Source organism: Solea senegalensis, linkage group LG8 (genome assembly GCF_019176455.1).
Source record: "Solea senegalensis isolate Sse05_10M linkage group LG8, IFAPA_SoseM_1, whole genome shotgun sequence".
In the NCBI taxonomy this organism is placed as follows: domain Eukaryota; kingdom Metazoa; phylum Chordata; class Actinopteri; order Pleuronectiformes; family Soleidae; genus Solea; species Solea senegalensis.
The window spans coordinates 25,818,064-25,838,301 of NC_058028.1; the positions used below are offsets into that span (position 1 = coordinate 25,818,064).

At 43.3% G+C, this 20,238-nt stretch overlaps 1 protein-coding gene across 1 annotated transcript; it reads left to right on the top strand.

Moving 5' to 3' along the window:
• The first annotated feature begins 1,008 nt into the window (after nt 1–1,008).
• On the top strand, nt 1,009–19,711 carry chrd (chordin). Its single transcript, XM_044033063.1, has 21 exons — nt 1,009–1,453; nt 4,222–4,325; nt 5,359–5,485; nt 6,894–7,046; nt 7,138–7,249; nt 7,843–7,930; nt 8,662–8,803; nt 8,943–9,080; nt 9,848–9,930; nt 11,519–11,666; nt 12,996–13,102; nt 14,206–14,485; nt 15,051–15,292; nt 15,377–15,490; nt 16,054–16,245; nt 16,338–16,431; nt 16,981–17,031; nt 17,114–17,217; nt 17,359–17,622; nt 18,451–18,544; nt 19,015–19,711. The coding sequence occupies exons 1-21, from the start codon at nt 1,312–1,314 to the stop codon at nt 19,077–19,079; spliced, it is 2,844 nt and encodes a 947-aa protein (XP_043888998.1). The 5' UTR covers nt 1,009–1,311; the 3' UTR covers nt 19,080–19,711.
• The last annotated feature ends 527 nt before the right edge of the window (nt 19,712–20,238 follow it).

Here is a 20,238-nt window from a genome sequence, read left to right on the forward strand (position 1 = left end):
CTTGAAAAAATAGACGTTTGCAGCCATGCAGCCACAGCAGCAGACACTCACACATTCCTTACTGTACATGATGTGGAGATTCACACTTTTCACCACACGGAATTGCAGATGTTCCTTCCTCACTCTCTCCAGTGAGCACTGAGGTGGTCTACGGCAACAATAACAACAACCGTATGACAGCATTGTGTTAAAATCTGAATAGAACAAGGAAATAGAAACTGTCTATTAATTTCATGTTGAATGGAATTTATTTTTAATCAATAATCGAGAGGTTTGGGGGGCCTAGGCAAAAGTGGCCATGGGGGGCCCTTTTTGGAGACTACACCACCATGACACCCTAAATCTTAAAGTTGCCTATTCACTTGCTGTGTATGTATAAATAGTTTAGACAGAAGGTTGTCAGTGGAGACGTTTTACATTTATAAATATTCATTTGAGAAATTCATTGAGAAATGAACAACATAAATCCTATACTGTTGTTTGTTGTTTGTTGTGCACATTCCATCCATGACCTGAAAGGAGCAGGAAGAAGAACAACGGATGAATGTCTGAAATCCAGATCTGTGATGTTTATTTCCAGGATGTTTCCATGCAGCTTCTAATACTTTGCAGCCATTTTCAAGGGCAATGCTCCTGGTAAAAACATTTCATCCCTGTTTATTAAGCATCCTGACTCTGAATCACCACCAAACAAAATCTGCCTTGTGCTACAACCTTTTACTTTTTTTGAGTGAAAAACATAAATAAATAAAATGGTGAGAACAGACGCAAGACGAGCATCTATCAGCAACTCTCCCTCATGTTCACTTATGTAGAATCTGTCTGATGTAACATACACAGACACAGACTCGTTTCCATATCTTTAGAGTGAATGTGAATTGATGCGAGGTCGTCGACTTCCTTCTCCATCAGCCTCCCCCAACCCCCATCCCTCCCATCAACCGCCCCCCACACACCTCCTCCTCCTCCCTCTCCTCCTCCTCCTCCTCCTCCTGGCCGGTGGCTGCTTCAGGCTGTCAGGGCAGCAGGACTATAAAACAGGGAGGGACGGGACCGTGGAAGAGGACAGACGCACCACCTTCTGTCTACGGAAAGAAAGGAAAGAGGGAAAAAAAAGAAAAACGAAAGCTTGTCCAAAAACTCGGGGAACTCTGGACACTTTGGAGGATTTAAGGACGAAGCTGAATCAATTCATCGAGCGCGGCGCTTTAAAAGTACGGAGCACTTGAAAGGTTTGAGGGAAATCTTCAGTGGACAGAAGGAAAGAGAGAGAGAGAGAGAGAGAGAGGGAGCGAGAGAGGAAGTTTTGGGATGCTGCTTCCCCGCGCGCTCCGTTCCTTGCTGTGCGTCCTGAGCTGCGCGTGGCTGCGCACCGGAACGGCCTCGCGGCTCAAGTCTGCCGCTCTGCCCATCCAGTCAGAGAGAGAACCGCTGCCCTTCAAAGGCTTGTCAGGTAAGAAGACACAGAGTGTGACGTCACACAGCGCTGTGACGATGATGATGGTGGTGATGATGATGATGATGATGCAGCTGCACTCAAGTTAAACATGTGTGCTTTTTGGATTTGGATCATGCCCTTTAGGGCCGGACCAAGCATTTATGGGGCCCCAAGCAGAATTAGATTTTGAATTAGTTTTTTTTCTCCCAGTGGGGGGCAGTAGTGAGCACATGATTACAAGATTATAAAGCCTAGATTTTGTTTTTTAAAATCTAATATTTAGGGCTAGACTACTTGGGATGAATTGAGTACTTTGGTCCCTAAAATGTCAGATAATGTCGCTCAGTGTTTCCCAAACCTGGAAATGATGATGTTCTCAAACGTCAAACGAAATGATTCAGTTTTCTTAGTTATGTGGAGTGAAAAAGCAGACATGTTTTCACATTTAAGAAGCTGAAAAATCACAAAACTGCTTTTACTCGCTTACTAAAAAAAAAGCACCTGATTAATTGATTATCAAAATGGCTGACAATTAACTTAGTACTCGATTAACAATTGTAATAACATGAGTAGTAATTTAATTAATTAAAGTTGAAAAGCAGGTGTGTGTTAGGTCTGGTTTTGAATTCCTATAAGTTGCATGCAAGGGTGAAGTGGCTCAGTACAGTATTAGCCCACGAGCTGCTATTTAAAGTGATTTTCTTGTAACTGTTCCTTTACACCACCCCCCCTCCCACTATAATAACACACTTACCCAATTTTCTTGAATTTCCACACGGGCTTCATCCCTGAAGCGTCCTGTAATTGCCAGTGTTGCTCATGTGTAAAACTAGCGGCAAACATCTGAGTCATAACCACAGCGAATGCCATTTGATTCACGTGTGAAAAAAATAAAACCCAGTGCGGTTTTTGTAAAGTCACTGTGGGAACTCCACGTCCAACGTGCGCCGCCTCAGCGCGGACGCGGCTCAGTCCGTCTACTTTTCCATTCCAAGTGCCCGGCTCCTCTGGGATGATTTATTTGAGCAGAGGCAGAGGTGGCAGGCGAAGCGAGCGAGCGAGCGGCTCACAGTTTGGCTGCACTGTTTCAAGTGTGAAGTCACTTTAATGAAAGAATAATGTGAACCAGGCCGGTGGCAGTGACAGAGGCAGGTCGTGTCCGGGGCGGTAACATTGTGTCTGTGTGCAGTGAAAACACAAAATGTCACACAAACTTAGGGCAGTGACACACAATTTAAGCAGAATCCACAAAACGTTTATGGCTTTTCATCTACACACACAAATAAATGCTATTTTTGGAAATGGCGAAAAACGATTGCAAAAGGCCACCCTTACGTTTTTGTTTAGTTTTTATTTATTTATTTATTTTATTTATTGTTATTGTCTGGATTCTATTTCTGTGATTTGTTCAAATCACAAGAAAAAAAAAGAAGTTTGTACACATCACACAAGCCATGCAAGCTTCAGCTTCATTTTGATTACAGCACCACATACAGGACTGGAGTATGTACTGCAGCTTGTAGAGCTTGTAAATGAAGTGCTACACTTATAAGACCATCATGTCATGTGACTTGTTGATTTAGATGCACTCTGTTAGTTTGTGTGTTGCCCACAACACGACTCATTTTGAATGAGTGCGGTCAACTTTTGTGAACACAACTCACACAGCTCGTAAACTTAAGTTTCAACAAACTGGATTCATTAGTGAGTTATCAAGTTATGTAAAGACAATTTCAAACCACGCTTTAATGTAAACTAGTTAATTTGAGTGTTACTTGCACATCTTGATACTTACATATATACATATATATATATATATATATATATATACATAAAATGTGCTATTATAACTTCTTGACTATTTATTTGTGTGTTGTCAACTCAAGTACTTAAGTTTAACCCAACCACTTTCTCTTTTTTTTACTGTGTGTGTGTGTGTGTGAGAGAGAGTCCCAGCCCTTACAGCCACTTATTCTAACCACAAACATCACTATAATATTCCTCTAGTAACTCCGCACGCCTAACACTTAATTATGATGGCAGTATAGTAATAACAACACTAGAAGCCATTTTTATCTCCTGTAAAATCAATATGCAACCAAGTCCCTATATATTAGAACAGTGATGTGTTTTTTTTACGGCCAGCACACTGGATTTAAAGTGAAACTACTATAATTTACTGCTTTAAAGTGGAGTTAGAGGCTGTGCACATGCACACTGGGCCAGGAACTGCTGCCCCACTTATCTGTGCGGTTACTGCAGAAAAACCAAGGCAGTGGGGAGGTTAGTTCCGACATGACGGAGTGTTTCTGTTACGTTAGTTCAGACACCGTCCTCCATAATGTCAAAATCACTTTAATATGTGTTTATTATATAGACTTCATACCAAACTGCACTTCAAGTTTGAACTACATTTTCTGCATTTCTGGGAACTTCTGACTGTTTTTTTTTCCAGTGGAAAATTGAATTGATCTCTTCCTCATGGATCATTTATGTGGGACAGGATACACGGTTGAGGCATCCAGGGAGTTTCAGTCGCCTCCGTCATGACTGGGCAGTGAGCTATGCAGGACTTATTTGTTGAAAATGTGAAAATATCTTCAATGGTCCGGTCTGCATGGTTTGTCACGCAGCATGTGACACTTAATAAGAGCCAGAGAGTTACACTTTGTCATTTAAAAGGACAAAAACCTCACGTGTGGCGTCTAATCACGACTGCCTGCAGTGATCCTAATGTTTGACCTTGAAGACGACACGTGTACTCAGCAGTGTTTGTGTGACAGGATGCTCATTCGGAGGACGCTTCTACTCCCTGGCCGACACGTGGCACCCAGACCTGGGGGAGCCCTTCGGCGTCATGCACTGTGTCCAGTGCCACTGCGAACCAGTAAGTGTGATCTTAACCTGCTCTCTCCACACATCCCAAACTCATCATCAGTGTGTGTGAAATAGTAAATAGTGGAGAATTTGTTCAATGTTGCCTAGAATTTAAATATTGTGTTTTGTTTTTTTTTTCACCTTTGCTGAAGTGAAGTTGCTAAAGCGACTCCCTCTCCCGCACCAAAGGCCACACAGTAAAATCTGCATTTTAAGCTCATGTGGGCTGTAATGTAAAATCAGGGATGTTGGTGTGGGGGTGTTGGTGGTTTACAAACTTGAGTTTCCAGACAAAAACGCTGAGTAATGATGAGACAAAGTGGAAAACACATTCTTAAGATATTATTCACTCTATCATTTTGGTTTTCCTGGTGTCCGCACCGACAACCTTGTTTCTAATGTGAGTGTTGATTTGATTATTTACGTAACGTTTACGTTTATTTCAGTACTGTTTCTTCTATTTTAATTCCATTCCTCAGTCCACGCATTGACTTTTTCTTTTGTGTTTATACCATCTTTGTGCAGTATATTGTTTTTGCCATTATGCTACGTTCATGTCCTTGTGCACCATTAGATCCTCACAAACCTCCTTCTTCAGTCATCCATGTTGATTGTCTACAAGCATTCACCAGATCAGGGGTGTCAAACATACGCCAGAGGGTCCAATCCGGCCCACAGGATGAATTTGTTAAAATCTAAATCTCTTCCAGATAGCTGTGACTAAATGTTTGTGCCTTTATAGAGCCAGTGTGATGTGTAAATAGTACATTTAGGCATGATATTGTTGAAATTGCACTTATATTTCTCAAGAAACTTCATGTTTTGTAAAAATATCCTTCATTAAATGTAAAACAAAGGAGAAAAAAAGCAAGGAGTTCTTGTTGTTCATAGGTTATTATGCTATTATTTTACTATTTTTACTGGTCCGGCCCACTTGAGATCAAATTGTGCTGTATGTGGCCCCTGAACAAAAATGAGTTTGACACCCCTGCACCAGATGGGCTGAGTTTGTTGTATATGACGTTTTATTTCCTCTTGTGCAGCAAAAGAGTCGTCGTGGAAAGGTGTTTGGGAAGGTCAACTGCAAGAACATCAAACAGGACTGTCCTAAACCCAACTGTGATGACCCGGTCCTCCTGCCGGGCCACTGCTGTAAAACCTGCCCTAAAGGTACTGGTCCACCTCCGTCTCTATGTTGAATCAATCAATCATATTTCTCTACCTTCAATCTCCTGTTGCATGCACAGATTTGTTGTTTTTTGAATCGTCTTGGTCTGCTCGTTAGTCTTCAGAACTGCTGCTGGATTCAGTTCCCATTCAAATGGACATTTACCTCCCATCTATTCAGACCTGCATTCATTTAAACAGCCTCAATCCTGAACCATGCAGTTACTGCGTAACCCTAACATAAGCACAACTTATATAAACCTTAGCCCTAAACGTGTCCAGCTCCTCAGGAATGAGGTTCTGCCTCATTAGGACCAGGTTTTGGTGACAGAAAAGGTCCTAAACAGGTAAAAAAAATACAAGCGCGCACACTCTGGGTGGGTCAGCACACTCTGGGTGGGTCAGCGTGTGCTTCTGGTGGGTGGAACTGTGTGTGTGTGTGTTGTGGGTGTGTGTGTCTGTGTGTTTGTGGAAATGATGGGAAATGATGTGTGTGTGTGTGTGTGTGTGTGTGTGTGTGTGTGTGTGTGTGTGTGTGTGTGTGTGTAATGACTGGTGCACCTGAGGATTCAGTAGTGTTAAGTGGGGAGAAGTGAGAGTGACATTGCCCAGAAGTCCTGCAGTGTGTCCAGTGGAGGAGAGCAAATGAGGGGAGGGGGGGGATGATGCGATTTAAAGTGTGTGTGTGTGTGTGTGCGTTTGTGTGTGTGTGCGTGTGTGTGTTTGTGTCACCCACCAAGACAGAAAGCAGAAGGTCCAGCTGAGCACTTTGGAACATTTAGGCGGCTGCAGTGTGTGGCAGTGTGAGGTTTTGAGGTTTTAATTCTCAGGAGAGTGTGACCGTGTCTTTATTTGGCCAAGTGAGCACAGTGTGTGTGTGTGTGTGTGTGTGTGTGTGTGTGTGTGTGTGCAAAGCGCTGAGGTCTTCACATTACATCAGGATGCAAACAGTGTGTGTGGAACAGCGGATCACTGTTGGACTCACACGCCACTGTCACTCTCAATTCACCTCGTGCTGAAACTGAGCACCTGTCTCACACTTGTCCACACATGTCCCAGTGTCCATGTCATAAACAGATTCATGCAGAATGTGTTCATTCAAAAATAAGGTATTTGCTCACTCGAGATTAAAACTGTTGAAGTTATTAAGTTGAAATGAATTAGATTAAGCCATAATTTGAAATTAAATTAAAATGACCCATTAATTCAATAAGATTTTGACTTCGTACCTTTTTTTTTTTCATAGCATAATAATAATTAAAATAAATAAATGAATGAATGAAACGTGAAATCAGATCACATTAGTGTTAATTCAGCGGAGATTTCACAGGCCAATAACACTTTATTCACTTTATTCCTAGAAAAATGCAAGTGACAGCTTATGTAAGTGCTTTCCTCCTCCCGTCTTTAGGTGGCGATGACACAAAGCAGACAGACCCGGTCCTGGAGAGCTTTGACTTCTTCCATGAGAAGGGAAAAGAGAAAGAGGACGACCTCCACAAATCTTACAATGACAGATCGTACCTGAGCTCCGAGGACATGGGCCCCGGGGAGAGTCGCACCGGTGAGCGGAGAATGCAGCACATGTTTTAAATGAAGCACTTTATTATGATATTTCTATGTTTATAACCGGACTCCTCTGTGTCCTCCTGCAGACTTTGTGGCACTGTTGACCGGTGGGACAGACTTGTGGAGCTCCAGCGGTGTCGCCAGAGCTCGCTTCTCTCTGACCAGAACCAGCCTGGCCTTCTCCATCACATTCCAGAGGTACGACGCACACTAACTGCAGTATATCTCTATATTATCTGTTCCCGAGCAAAGCTGGAGTGTTGGTTCAGGTTTTTTAAGAACCACAAATCAGTCATCTTAAGTCTTGGGCATGTTAAGAATACGTTTGCTGCTCTTAGTCTGTATTCAACAGTCTTTTAATGATTATATTCAATTATTTGCGTCACATCATGAGCTGCTCATGACCCATAAGAAAGTCCTTAGAGAGAATGAACCATTTTAACACCACAGCACACAGTAGCTCCACTGCTGCCTCCTTTAGTGAGTTCAAATGTGCTATTTTGTGCTTTAAAATTCAAGTTAAGTGACATAAACGTGTTGTTCTCTGTGGACTTTGGTGCAGGGAGTGACAGTTTGATGCTCTTAAGATGTCATAAGATTTATAAGCAGGTATAAATGTTATTGCATGATTATTTTGTTTAGCGTCTGACTGTGTGCCAGTATCTCAAACAGCCACTCTTAAAAATGAACTTTACACTGTAAAAGACATCATGGTGTAAAATGGAGCTGAAGAAAAATGTTCCTCTCATTAAAAATCTGTCCGATCTCGTCTCTTCCCCCCCGCTGTGCAGAATGGATCGTCCCGGTAAAATAATCTTCCTGGATTCAGATGGCAGCGTGGCGTTTGAGTACAGGGTCCCTAAGGGACAGTCAGACATGGTAAGACATCCCATAAATAAAAAAAGAAACTCATTTATAATCTTTCTTCTGTGTGTGTGTGTGTGTGTGTGAGACTTTAAGTACCGGTTTGATAAATGATCTCACTCCACGACTCTGTGCTCAAACCTCTTCTGTCATAACTCACCCTACAATAATAAATGATATATTTAGATATGCACACGCATACACACTCACCGCTTTCCTTCACTGCCTCTTTGTAAACATCATAAACTCTGTGTGATTGCTCCAAACATCCACGAGCGCTCATGCACTCACTCAGTCACCGTCACACACACACACACACACACACACAAGGCCGAGTTTAATGAAAGGCCCATATCGTCCGTGTAACAGTAGTATCCACGCGTGCACGTCGGCAGACGCCGTCACTATACATCATTTCCTGCCTGTATGCATACACAGCTCAGTGACCCCCAAACACAGGACCCAGAAAACACCCCGGGGCAAATAGAAGGTTGTGCTGGAGGGTGGTGGTGGGGGAAAGAGAGAAGTTTTCACACATTACATCACTGCCTGAGCAGAGGACGGCTTATTAAACCTGAACTCTGAGCTATGAAGCGCAGGCTCACTGCCACGTTTCTTTCCTGCTGCTTTCATGGTGAAGTTTTTATGCAACTGTATTGAAACGTTAGCTCAAATATGACCTTAAAATCACAGTGTTATAGCTTCACGCTCTCTCTCTCTGTGTGTGTGTGTGTGTGTGTGTGCAGATCTGTGGAGTCTGGAAGAACCTGGCCAAGCCTCTCATGCGACAGCTGCAGAGCGAACAGATGCGCGTCCGCATGACTACATCGGCGAGCAGACGAGAAGACGTGGAGGGAAAGATCATCAAGCACAGAGCTCTGTTTGCCGGTGTGTGTATGTGTGTGTGAAGAATGTGGCATTATTCATGTTTTCATGTGAATTCAGTATTCACACACGAGCGGACTTGTATACACTCCGCCGTCTACTTTGAGCGCACGGTCACGTTGTTGTGTTTCCATACGCGCAGAGACGTTCAGTGCGGCGCTGACATCCGAGGAGGAGAACTCGGGCATGGGAGGCATCGCCATGTTGACGCTGAGCGACACCGAGAACAACCTGCACTTCATACTCATCCTGCAGGGCCTCATCAAACACAGAGACAGAGGTGAGAGGTCAAAGACGTGTGGGAGAGAAGCTGCAGACACAGCTCAGCTCTGCATCACGTTATTGACGAAATGGTTTGATCACTTACAGATTGACATTTTAATCTCAATACAAATGATATGTTTTATGATTAGATTAGATTAGATTAGATTAGGGATGGCATAATATCATTTCCGCGGGTCTTTTTTCACTCTGTGAGGCATGTATAATTATCCAACTGTGTAACACATATTCTGCTCCTGTAAAGAAGAAATAAAAAGCCTATGAAATATGTATAAAAAACTAAACCGAATAAGAGAAAAGCAGATATTTCACAAACATGCCGTATCTCCAACCGTGTTTCAAATATTTTAATCCCACAAAGGGAAGAAATAAATGATCCCACAAAACGACTGAGTTAGAATTTAGCTTTCCCTTTATTTATTTGTCGTCTTTTAGCTTAAAATATGTCCCCACAGCTGACATGAGCACTGCAGTGTGGCGGGCATGTGCGGCCATCGCTCATGTCGTGGTCACATGACAGCGGTGGTGCGTGTCTCTCTCTTTACCATCTGTGTTTACTGAAGCATGAACATGATATTCAGGGATTTCTGATCCAGGCAAGTATCAGATTGACTCGTGCCGTGTCAACAAAGAGAGGATTATTTGATCAATTTAATATTCCGTTGTACTTGTAAATGAACTGCATTGAAGTACACGTTTAAAGTATTTGTTGACGTTTTGAATTAACGTGATATTTCTTTGTAAACGGTGCTTCTCTCTCCTCAGAGCCTCTTTTGGTGCCCATCCGTGTCCAGCTTTCGTACCGTCAACACATCCTGAGGGAGATCCGAGCCAACGTCACGTCTCACGTGAGTCGTAGCGTCGACATTGTGTTTGCTGCAAAGAAATGGTTGAGTGTGTGTTCCCCTGCATGGCATGGGAACAGCGTTATCTGCAGGAGGAGGAGGAGGAAGAGGAGGAGGAGGAGGAGGAGGAGGAGCGGCGTTGTTGTTGTTGGTTAGGAACATATGACACAACAACTTCTCTCCACCGCACCTTCCCTCTCTGAGACGCTAGGATGTGGCTCGGTCACCACATCCTAGCGTTCACGTCGCCGCCGCCGCCGCTCTGATCACAGTTAACTACCCCGAGACGTGACGAGGAGAATGGATTGAGACGAGAGAGGGAGAGAAAGTTTGTGTGTGAGGGGGAGAGAGGGAGAGAGAGAGAGAGAGAGCTTTTCAGCAGACAGATGTGAGAGCGAGGGATGAGAGACACACAGGAGGGAGGGGTAGAGAGGATGGACTGCGCACACACACACACATGTCAGTGGTTAGTGGTCTGTGGGCTGAGATGGATGGGGGCGGGGGGGTCGGGGCTGGGGGGGGCGGAGTGATGAAAGGCGGGCCTGTTTTTAATTCTGCCAGGAATTGCATGAAGAGCCGATGCAACCCTTCTCAGGCCCAGTGGTGAGAGAAAACTGTCTGTGCAAGAAAACATGACCTCTGCGAGCGAGCGAGCGAGACACCCAGAGCTGAAGTGCTGAGTCACCGCGAGTCGAGCTGAGTCACTAACAGACGCTTTTTTACCTGAATGGGAAAAACAGAGTTTGAAACGTGTGAAGGCATTTTTTCATGTTTCAGCTCCAGCTGATTTACACAAGCGCTCCATATATATACAGTATATATATATATATATATATATATATATATATATATATATATCCGTCCTCACCTTAGTTTTCCCTCATTAGTCTGTCCGTTCATTTCCCTCTAATATAAGTCACCCTTCCTCTCTCTCTGTTTTGGCCTCTCACCACATGGATTTATGGCACATGTATATTTATATTGAAGCGAGGCCACGAGGTCATAAAAGTAACATTTCTTCAACACGCTCGTACATCTGTCTTATTAATCCAACACTTCTCACACTCTCCGCTCTGAGCCATCCTGTGTGTGTGTGTGTGTGTGTGTGTGTGTGTGTGTTTGTGTGTGTTGGTGATTTACACACTGTGCTGTCGTGTCTTCATGATTCATGCATCTAAGTTATGGAGACGAGATTTCACTCATCTGGTTCCAGAACGTCTCTGGTTATTTTTAAAAATCTTCAAGCAGCAACAACTGGAAGACAGAGAAACTCCAAATTCCACCCAATTCATCAGGCACCACAAGGTGGCGCTGCAATGACGTTGACTCCCTTCACTTTTCATCAAACACACCGGAGAAAATACTGATAATCAGTGACGTTGAAATAGAGCGGCGTAAATAGGCCGAGCAAAGTCATCTTCTCTCTCATCACCCTCCTCTTCCTGTCACGTACCACAGTTTGAGAACCATGGGGTTAACCCCGCGGTGGAAGTGTTAACATCTTCTCCGAAGGCCGCCTGTGTTCACTGGATTAAAGTTTCATATTCTCTCACAGCTGACCCACATTTCACATCTGACTCAATCTGTGCAGGATCCGGACTTCGCCGAGGTGCTGACAGACCTGAACAGCCGCGAATTGTTCTGGTTATCTCGCGGTCAGCTGGAGATCACCGTGGCGACCGAGGCTCAGGACCCGCGGCAAATCTCTGGCTTCATCACGGGCAGAAAGTCCTGCGACAGTGAGTGAAGTGAAAAACAGAAACGGTTAAGCTTATCTTTCCTCCCCCTGCACAACAGCAAAATGTGTTTGTGCTCGTCCATGTGTGGCTGTTTTTGTCATTCCTCTCTGGAAATACTTCCCTTTTTTTCTCTCTCTCTCTCCGTCTCCATCCTTTCAAGTCTTATCGCGGGGGGAAAACCATGTTTATAGACCTTCTGTTGGACTTGGTGGCCCACCAACACTGTGTGTGTGTGTGTGTGTGTGTGTGTGTGTGAGAGGTCTCAGGAATGTTGTGGACAGCCCGACCGTTTGAAACCATAAAACACGCACACATGCTCTCTTCATGGGACACATACTTGAACGTGAGCATTGAGTATCAATGAATCACTTACAGTGACATTTCCATTGTCTCTCACACACACACACATACAAGGCCACAGTCTGCTGGACTGGACTCTCCTTGCTGGTGTTCCAGTGCTGTGATTAACAGCTTTTACGTTATGTATGAAGAATTCGAACCCAACACTCTCTCTCTCTCTCGCTCCTCTCTTCCTCCCTCTATCTCTCCCATCAGTCCCTCCGTCCAACTCTCCGTCTGTCCTGTCGTCTCCGTGTTCCTCTTGTTTTCTGAGATACTGAATCAGTGGCAAATGGACTTGAGGACTTCTGCGGTCCCAGAGAGTCCGGGAACAGACGCAGACGTCTCTGTTTTGGGTTCCTCTTCTGTCTCTGTGCACTTTTGTCCTCATTCCTTCCTGTCGTTTCACCTCAGTCTTTTAAAGCCCACTGCATTCAGCATGGGTTACCTCATGTGAAGGCTTAATCTCATACGTGTGTGTGTGTGTGTGTGTGTGTGTGTGTGTCAGATAGACTCCAACATGTATGCATTTGGCTGAAGGTCACACACAATTACACTGACAGAGACGCCTCCTGATTAGTGGTTCAATTGAGTCTGTCCCCTCAATGACTCTGTCTCAGTGAAGGGATGACATTATGTGGCTAGTGTGTGTGTGTGTGTGTGTGTGTTTTCCGTCCTTCAGCCAACCAGCAGAGCTTTGACATAAATCATTGCCTCATCTCTGATGCTGTCAGGCAGTGGTTCTCAAAGGGGGCGTGGGGGTCGGGGTCCCACGTTACACTGCCAATGTGAAAAGTTTCCACTTTCTTTTAGAAAAAAGCCAATTCATTTTCATTTTTGTGCTATTTACTTTCTAAACAAGCATTCGATTGTCAAAATGATGAATGTTCAAAGTGTTAATGTTGTAGGAGGTTCTGAACGGGAAACAATAACAAGAATGAATATTCTGAGCAGAAGTTTGGACATTAACCCGTCTTTGTGTCGCTCCAGCGATCCAGAGTGTGATGTCCAGCGGGGACGCACTGACCCCGGGGAAGAGTGGAGGTGTTGGATCGGCCATCTTCAATCTCCATGACAACGGCACGCTGGACTATCAGGTGAGGGTTGTTTTTATTTATCTGAGGGTGGAGCTTGTTATCAGACTTTTAACACAACACTATATACAGTATTTACTCTATATACTATACTGTAAGTAAAATGTTAGTATATGCAGTATTTATACATATATACTATACTATACTTTACTGTATATACTATACTATAACTAAAATGTTAGTATATGCAGTATTTATACATATATACTATACTATACTTTACTGTATATACTGTAACTAAAATGTTAGTATACAATATTTATACATATATACTATACTTTACTGTATATACTATACTGTAACTAAAATGTTACTATGTACAGTATTTATACATATACTATACTTTACTTTACTGTATATACTATACTGTAACTAAAATGTTAGTATATACAGTATTTATACATATATATTATACTATACTTATTTAGTATAGTATAAATGTATATACAGTATACTGTATATACTGTAACTAACATGTTAGTATATACAGTATTTATACATATATATACTATACTTTACTGTATATACTGTAACTAACATGTTAGCATATACAGTATTTATACATATATATACTACACTATACTTAACTGTATATACTATACTGTAACTAACATGTTAGTATATACAGTATTTATACATATATATACTATACTATACTTTACTGTATATACTGTAACTAAAATGATAGTATATACAGTATTTATATATATATATACTACACTATACTTTACTGTATATACTGTAACTAACATGTTAGTATATACAGTATTTATACATATATATACTACACTATACTTATGTATACTTACTTATGTTAGTTGTTGTTTCCCATACCTGAAGATAGTGACGTCTGCATGTCCACAAACAAAGATATTCATATTAGACCAGTAAACAGAACATATTCACACTTACAAAGACTGTTATTAATGAGTTCATTTAATATGTATATGTACTAATATACATGGAACCCTTGTCATATAATGCATTCACTTCACTGTACATCACCTGTCTGACAGCTTAACATCATAGACTGTATATATTTACTGAAACAAACCTGAAATGACATGAATTCACAGGTTAATGACATGTTTGAATCCTTGCTGCAGGTTCAGGTCGCAGGTCTCAGCAGCGACGTGGTCGGCGTCACCGTGGAGCTGAAGCCGAGGCGCCGCAACAAGCGCTCCGTCCTGTACGACCTGACGCCCGAGTACAACAAGGCCACGGGCCGAGCAGAGGGCAGCTGGAGTCGTCTGGAGGCGCGACACATTCACATGCTCCTACAGAACGAGCTGTTCATCAACGTGGCCACGGCTCACAGTCAGGAGGGAGAGCTCAGGGGGCAGATAAAGGCTCTGCTCTACAGCGGCCTGGAGGCACCAAGACATGGTGAGGATCAGTGGCAAGGGAAGGAGGGAAGGAAGGAAGGAAGGAAGGAAGGAGATGATGTGTTGTGAGGGAGGAGACACACACACACACACACAGTCTGTCACAGGGCCACATAGAGACAAGCTCCCCTCACACCTGCAGTCCGTTCAGTCAAATCATTTATTAGTGTTATGCATTGTGACATTAATATTCATACATTAGAATGTTAAAAAGAAAACACTAAACACAGCAAAAAGAAAGGACACAATATGGAGGTAGGTATTTGTAATGCATACATATAAAATGAACAGTTTACACAGATCAGAAGTGTCACACATTCAATATAAGTTAGACATTAGACAAAAATCTTATTATTGTGGACTTTTAAATCCATTTTAATTTGACTTGGACCCAGAAATATGAGAGAAAGTAGGTAGTCTGACACACTCATTTTTTACGTAGCCAAGTTACAACTGTACACTTGAGTGTGCCAGATGAAAACAGATGGAAATGCTTTCGAAATGTGTAACACGTATTAACACGTTTCTGGCTCCACCCTCACTTTCATAATGTCCTTCCCCACCAGAGTTGCCCACTCTCCTGGCCGGCCACTTTGTGTCTCCCCCTGTAAGGACCGGCGCCTCTGGCCACGCCTGGGTGTCGGTGGACAAACAGTGTCACCTGCATTACGAGATCGTGGTCGCTGGCCTGAGCAAGATGGACGACCTCACCGTGAACGCTCACCTCCACGGGCTGGCGGAGATCGGCGAGATGGAAGACAGCAGCGCCACACACAAGCGGCTGCTGACCGGCTTCTACGGCTCACAGGTGCGTCGGCGTCCACAGAGGAAAGCAAACACACGAGCAAACGTTGCACAGGAACTCATCCTCTCTTCTCATCCTCTCCTCCAGGCTCAGGGCGTGTTGAAGGACATCAGTGTTGAATTACTGCAACACCTGGACCAGGGAACGGCCTTCATCCAAGTCAGCACCAAGCTCAATCCCAGAGGAGAGATACGTGGAAAGGCACGTTAAAAACAACACTCTGCATACATTTAAATCAATATTTATCGGAATCTATCCGACCTTTCTTGACTTGATTTGATGCAGTTTTCTTGCCAAAAATGGAAAGAACAGGGACGCTCGCCCGAGCAGCTGTGAAGGTTTAGGATTTGAGTCTGCTATGATGGTCCAAAGGGTTTTACTGGACCTGATCCATGAGCGGATTCTCAGGGAAACTCTGTGGGTGATTCTTAAGTGGTCATAACACCAGTGGAGAATCACACGGAATAATAACAACTCCTATATTTGGCTTTTTGACTTGGCTGTGCTTGTGTTTACCGGCCCACACAAATGCACACTTTCACTGGCAGGTGCTGAAAAGTCCAGTGAAACTTTCGGAAGCACAGTCACCCATAAAAGCCATTTGCAGCTCTGCAGGTGTAGCGGCTGATGAGCTATGTGTTCAGCGGGGTCAAGCTGTTTTTATAGCAAACAAGTGCTGCATTCAGCCAGCTGAACACCTGCCTGCTGTTCTCTGCTCTGTCGTTGTTCTCATGAACGTCCTCTTCTCACTCGTCCCTCTGCAGGTCCACGTGCCCAACAGCTGCATGTCCGGGACCAGAGGGGACGCGGAGGAGGCCGAGTTTGACGACCTGTTCGTGAAGGACCCAGAAGAGCTGAAGAAAGATCCGCACACCTGCTTCTTTGAGAACCAGCACCATGCACATGGCTCCCGCTGGACGCCCAGCTACAACAAGTGCTTCTCCTGCAGCTGCCAGGTAAAGACGACTGAATCGCCGCACGAAAAAAGCTCAAACATCTGAAAAAACTGTGCCACAAATCTTTCTTTTGTCACTTTTCTTCTCTGCAGAAACGAACTGTGATCTGTGATCCGGTCATCTGTCCGCTGTTGACTTGCTCCAAAACTATCCAGCCCGAGGACAAGTGCTGCCCCGTCTGTGATGGTGAGGAAGCCATGAGAAGAATTCATATGTGTGCAATATGGACTCATTTCATATGCTTTATATGGTGGTTTTATCCTTTTGAGGGAAGTCTTTTTCCACGAAGGCCACTTTTCAAGTTTAAAAGCATCTTGTATTTATTATTGGTTTATAGAGGATGTGAGTAGCAAGACTAAAATAAAAAGAGTTTAGGGTTATAGTGAAAAATATAAAGATATGTATATGTCGATGTCAGTTTAACTTCTGATTCCTAATTTTAATTTCAAAAACTTACATTGTCCCGAGGGGGAATTTAATCATTTGGACCAAAGATAAATACACGTGTGTAACTTTAAAACTAGGGCTGACTTTAACACTGCCAAAGTTAAGGTCACATGACTTCAGCTGACACATAAAACATCTGCATATCATGCTGAGCATCTAGGTAAGAACATTTGTGCGGTTTATACCAAAATGTTTTGAATCAAAATGACCTAACCCATTCCCCACACATGACTTGAAAAAAAAAAAAGAAGCATAAATTAATTAAAATATCTTTCTTTTTTTCCCCAGAGAGGAAGGAGACCATGAAAGCCCCAGAAAGAGTGGAGGAACATCCTGAGGGTGTGTACCACTTTTTATATTGTCACTTTACAGTAAAAGATTTACTCCTTTATTTACTCCTGCTCTCCTGCTTCTCCCCCAGGTTGTTACTTTGAAGGCGACCAGAAGATGCATGCCCCGGGAACCACGTGGCATCCCTTTGTCCCGCCCTTCGGCTACATTAAATGTGCCGTCTGCACGTGCAAGGTAAACACGCAGCATTCAACCAGCTCACATCTGGCTGGAGCTTGTTCTTCCAAAAGCTCCTCGATGAACTCGAGAGGAAAACAAGGATCCGACTTTCCTCTGAAGCAGAGCTGGAGCTGATCCGCTGTCTTTGTTTCACAGGGATCCACAGGTGAGGTCCACTGTGAGAAGGTGACGTGTCCAGTGTTGACCTGCAGCCATCCGGTGAGACATAACCCCTCAGACTGCTGTAAAGAGTGTCCGGAGGAGGACAGGACGCTGCCCGGCCTGGAGCACGGTGACATGATGCAAGCGGACGGACCGAGACACTGCAAGTTTGGCAAAAACTATTATCAGAACAGTGACAACTGGCACCCGTGGGTGCCGCTGGTCGGGGAGATGAAGTGCATCAACTGCTGGTGTGATGTGAGTACGATTGAGCACAAACTCAGGATAGTTCAGTGTCAACACACTCCTCTAAAACTTCTAAACTATTGTTTTTGAAGCCAAATGTGTGTCCAGGTCACCTCTGAAATCCAATCCTTTATTGATTAGGCTGTATCCCAACATACTCTCTGAGTTTAGTTGCTGACAATCAGTCAGACAAAAATGTGTCTTCCTTAGGGAGGTAATCATTTTTGATATTTATTGGGAATTATTGGACTACGACCCAGTTCATTTTCCTCTGGTTTGTCTTGTTTGGACTGTATCTCATGTCACTGCTCTCTCACTTTAAAAATGATTATATTTTCTGTCTTTTTTTTGGAATGATGTTTTGGCAAACTGCTTTTAGGAGCTTTACTGCCACCTTTTGGCAAAAAGTGCCCAGTTCCAGGTCATAAAATGCAATTTTTAAAAATGGCATATTATTTAAAATATAACATGAGCCATCCCCTAAGTTGAAAAAGCCTGAACGTTCCTGTTAGAACAGACATGACATGACTGCAGCTGCTCTCAGACACGCAGACAATTCTCCCACCAGATAATCTAATCTCCAGATAATGTCCAAGTGAGCTCATGTGAGAGCGCAGCGAAGATGCATAATCCACGAGTGAGCGAGTGAATGTCCGTTTCCTGCGGGCTCGAGCCAAGTGCTGCGTGTCACACATGAAAACCAACGATCGTAGCGTCATCAATTTTCTATGAATAAGAATCAAAGCGGATAAAAACACCCCTGGGTGTGAGTATAGTGTAGTAAATAAAGTACAAGTACAACAGTCAGTGACTGATCTTACTATGTGCTTCTCTCCACAGCACGGTGTGACCAAGTGTCAAAGGAAACAATGTCCAGTCGTGAGCTGCTCCAACACCACGCGCAGTGAAGGCTCGTGCTGTTCCGAGTGCGTCGGTAAGCAGCCGCCAATCAAACCAGCAGAGAGTGAACGGATGAAAGTGGGAATGATCGTGGTCTAGACCAGAGTTAGCGGAATATTATAGACATTATAGATCACAGTATGTATCTGAATGTAGAATAGAAGTGAAGTGACGAACGTAGTAACGCTCACTAATCTGTGCTCAGAGATAAGAAAACACATTTTTACACACTTATTTAAAGTGCATTAAAATAATAATGCACTTATTATTATTATGCATTAAAATAATAATAAATTCTTTAAAGGAGTGAAATCTACTTGAAAAGTGATGCAGAGAAATATAAGAAATAAGATAAATGAATGGATAAGACTAGAACACATAATAATAACAGCTGGTTTAATAGCTATGAACAAAACATTTATATGTCGTCATATTTGAATTGGATTTGTTTATTGTCTTATTGTGGTGACGTGGGTCTGAACTCTACGTGTCTCTTTGCCTCAGACTCCAAAGAGGAAGACCACCTGATGACCAAAGTACCAGACAAAAGACGGACCTGGAGACACTGATCTGTGTGGAGACCCAGATGGACCTGAACCCAGAGCCACACTGGGTCTCACCCGCCTCACCCCACCCCACCCATGCTCCCACCCCACCCTGCTATCAGCTCCAGGATTGTAACGAGACGGAGGAATGACGGAACGAAAGAAGAAAAACAGACTCATTCAGTGAGGACACGAAGATGAACTAAAACGGTCGCCCCTTTTTTTGCTGGATTTTGTTTTTATATATTTTCCTACGCTCGTTTTTTTTTTTTTTATTATTACAGCTCAGATCTGGACAGCGACCATTCTCTCTGACAAGTGCAGCTACAGTAGCTCTCAGTGCCCGCTTAAATCTGTGTGTGTGAATGTGTGTGTGTGTGTGTGTGTGTGTGTGTGTGTTTGCCAGTATAGAATGTAACCACAACACTTAAGGAAAAGAAGAAACACTCACCAGTCGTGCCGCTGGTTTTTAAGAGCTTGTGCTGCGTTGTGTCGACATCAGAGCGGCGTCGGTGTGTCCACACGTGAAGACACGTCTGTTTGGACATGTTGCCTCTTTGCTTTGACTGATTCTAATTCTCTTTTCAAAAATAAGTCATATTTGATGGATTTTTGTTGTTTATGGAAATGAAGCTGGTTTGTATTTTTGTATTTATTGAATGGTGTGGAGACAAAATAAAAAAGAAGATGTTTGTTAGTGAAAGAAAGAATGCTTGTGGCTTCTCTCTCTTCTCTTTGGAGTCATTGGGATTTTAATTTTCCTCACAGTTTCACCTTTTTCCTCTGTGTCTTGTTTTCGTGTCGGTTTCTTCTGTGATCTCTCTAAACCACGTCCTTTTCTTTCCCACCTCTGCTTTCCTTTCTTTTATTTTTCTTTCCTCTCGTTCCCTCGCTTGCTTACTTTACTCCCTGGTCACCACATGTGCCGTGCAGTGTTTCGTCCCTGAGATACTTCTACTGCACACAGACTGAAGCATAAACACACACAAACCTCTGAATCAGGAACACACACATTGCCAAAAGGCAAGTGGAATTCTTTCCAACACACACACACACACACACACACACACACACTCCAAGAACTTTATTCCATGGATCACCAAAGCCTTTACCCATAACCCTTGAAACCACATGTTAAACCTTAAACCACTTTTAAATTTCACATTTTAACTAGGGGCTTTTT

What these genes read in the sequence shown, in the direction of transcription:
- chrd (XM_044033063.1), top strand. Translation starts at nt 1,312, where the DNA reads ATGCTGCTTCCCCGCGCGCTCCGTTCCTTGCTGTGCGTCCTGAGCTGC. An exon ending in CATCAAACACAGAGACAGAG is followed by an intron (nt 9,081 to 9,847) that starts GTGAGAGGTCAA and finishes CTCTCTCCTCAG; the next exon opens with AGCCTCTTTTGGTGCCCATC. An exon ending in CCGGCTTCTACGGCTCACAG is followed by an intron (nt 15,293 to 15,376) that starts GTGCGTCGGCGT and finishes CCTCTCCTCCAG; the next exon opens with GCTCAGGGCGTGTTGAAGGA.